Source organism: Caenorhabditis briggsae (genome assembly GCF_000004555.2).
Source record: "Caenorhabditis briggsae AF16 supercontig from assembly CB4, cb25.NA_363, whole genome shotgun sequence".
Lineage (NCBI taxonomy): Eukaryota > Metazoa > Nematoda > Chromadorea > Rhabditida > Rhabditidae > Caenorhabditis > Caenorhabditis briggsae.
Genome location: NW_025543424.1, coordinates 1 through 2,757, shown reverse-complemented (window position 1 = coordinate 2,757; position 2,757 = coordinate 1). Strand labels below are relative to the sequence as shown.

The window sequence follows — 2,757 nt, the reverse complement described above, 5'->3', positions numbered from 1 at the left end:
TCCAGAAAATTCTCGAAAATTCCAAAACATTCTAGAAAATTCCAGAAAATTCTCGAAAATTCCAGAACATTCTAGAAAATTCCAAAACATTCTAGAAAATTCCAAAACATTCTAGAAAATTCCAGAAAATTCTCGAAAATTCCAAAACATTCTAGAAAATTCCAGAACATTCTAGAAAATTCCAAAACATTCTAGAAAATTCCAGAAAATTCTCGAAAATTCCAGAACATTCTAGAAAATTCCAGAAAATTCTCGAAAATTCCAGAACATTCTAGAAAATTCCAGAAAATTCTAGAAAATTCCAGAACATTCTAGAAAATTCCAGAACATTCTAGAAAATTCCAAAAAATTCTAGAAAATTTTGGCCCTTGGGCGTCAGTAGTCGGATCCAACGTCAGAATATCCAATGGTCGGGAGATCCTTTGGAAGTAGCCATTGTCTCAGATGTCTCATCATACTGGCGATTCTGCTTCCTTTTATAGCATCTCCTCAGCATATCCACAATTATGCTCTAGATCTGATATGGTGATAAGGAAGTGATCACGCCAAATATGTAGCGTTAACTAGTTGGAGAATTGTGGTTTATGACTATTTGTGTCATTCTAGATATGCTCTAGTATTGTTGGATTCGAGGTCGTGCAGTAGAACCTCTGCTGCCGCGACATTAAAGCTTTGAAGATACTTCATCCAAATAATAACGTTTTTCATTTCAGTGGACATAAAAAATGATACAGTGATCATCATGGATGACTTGTCCGAAAGAATTGGAAAACTTTTGGAAGGAAGAGAGTCAACACTTAAAACAAAAAAATTCTCTATGGGATCTGATAGTCAAAAGAAAATTATGAATATTCTTCCGGCAATTGATGAAAATTCCCTAACGACTATTGAGTTATTGAATCTTTTAAACACGAATTTCAAGACTGTCACAGAAGAGTTCCGATTCGAAGTAGATCAAATATCACAAACCAAACAATGGAAGAGTGCTGAACAATTGATTTCCAAGCATTTGACTATAATAACACCAATTCAAGAGATGAATGTTTTGCACTTTGCTGATTTGGAAATTCTAGTGGAGGCGTTATCCTCTGAAGATGTGGCTTATCTAAAGACAGTGAGTGGTTTTTTTGTGGATATAAATTGTAAGCGCTTTTTTTCCAGAATCTTCTCAAATCTTCATCATTTCAAAAATTCAAAATATCATTTCTCGAATCAACAGTTGATGAATCATTACATACGCTGATTGGACAACCCTATCGTATAGTTTCCGATTCAAACAAAGTGTGGTACTTTCGGATTCCGAATACGGATTGCTATATTCACGTAGTTTTGAATACACATGACGTAGACAACAAGAATCCTAAAGTCATAAGATTTAAGCGAGTTGCAAAAGAAGACACTCCATTTAATTAATTGATTTGAACAAATAAATGATGAATTAATTTATAAATATAATATAATCGATTTACCAGTTTTTAAATTGTTGCTGAATTCAAAATGTTCCTCAATTTTTCAAATGTTTTTTTGAATTGGAAAATTGTTTTTAAAAAATTTAAAGGTGGTGTACGGTGAAATTATTTATTGCAAAAATTACAGAACTTTCTCGAAAATTCCAGAACGTTCTAGAAAATTCCAGAAAATTCTCGAAAATTCCAGAACATTCTAGAAAATTCCAGAACATTCTAGAAAATTATAGAACTTTCTCAAAAATTCCAGAACTTTCTCGAAAATTCCAGAACTTTCTCGAAAGTTACAGAACTTTCTCGAAAATTCCAGAACGTTCTAGAAAATTCCAGAAAATTCTCGAAAATTCCAGAACATTCTAGAAAATTCCAGAACATTCTAGAAAATTATAGAACTTTCTCAAAAATTCCAGAACTTTCTCGAAAATTCCAGAACTTTCTCGAAAGTTACAGAACTTTCTCGAAAATTCCAGAACTTTCTCGAAAATTACAGAACATTATAGAAAATTCCAGAAAATTCTCGAAAATTCCAAAACATTCTAGAAAATTCCAGAAAATTCTAGAAAATTCCAAAACATTCTAGAAAGTTACAGAACTTTCTCGAAAATTCCAGAACGTTCTAGAAAATTCCAGAACATTCTCGAAAATTCCAGAACATTCTAGAAAATTCCAGAACATTCTAGAAAATTATAGAACTTTCTCAAAAATTCCAGAACTTTCTCGAAAATTCCAGAACTTTCTCGAAAGTTACAGAACTTTCTCGAAAATTCCAGAACTTTCTCGAAAATTACAGAACATTATAGAAAATTCCAGAAAATTCTCGAAAATTCCAAAACATTCTAGAAAATTCCAGAAAATTCTAGAAAATTCCAAAACATTCTAGAAAATTCCAGAACTTTCTCAAAAATTCCAGAACTTTCTCGAAAATTCCAGAACTTTCTCGAAAGTTACAGAACATTATAGAAAATTCCAAAACATTCTAGAAAATTCCAGAACATTCTAGAAAATTCCAAAAAATTCTAGAAAATTCCAGAACATTCTAGAAAATTCCAGAACATTCTAGAAAATTCCAGAAAATTCTCGAAAATTCCAGAACATTCTAGAAAATTCCAGAACATTCTAGAAAATTCCAGAAAATTCTCGAAAATTCCAAAACATTCTAGAAAATTCCAGAAAATTCTCGAAAATTCCAAAACATTCTAGAAAATTCCAGAAAATTCTAGAAAATTCCAGAACATTCTAGAAAATTCCAGAACATTCTAGAAAATTCCAAAAAATTCTAGAAAATTCCAGA

General features: G+C 31.3%; 1 protein-coding gene across 1 annotated transcript; it reads left to right on the top strand.

Moving 5' to 3' along the window:
* Nucleotides 1-817: 817 nt before the first annotated feature.
* CBG25037 lies at nucleotides 818-1,413 on the top strand (the record flags this gene model as incomplete). Its single annotated transcript, XM_002648627.2, has 2 exons — nucleotides 818-1,114; nucleotides 1,162-1,413. 2 exons carry the CDS (start codon nucleotides 818-820, stop codon nucleotides 1,411-1,413), a joined length of 549 nt encoding a protein of 182 aa, XP_002648673.2.
* Between the last annotated feature and the right edge of the window lie 1,344 nt (nucleotides 1,414-2,757).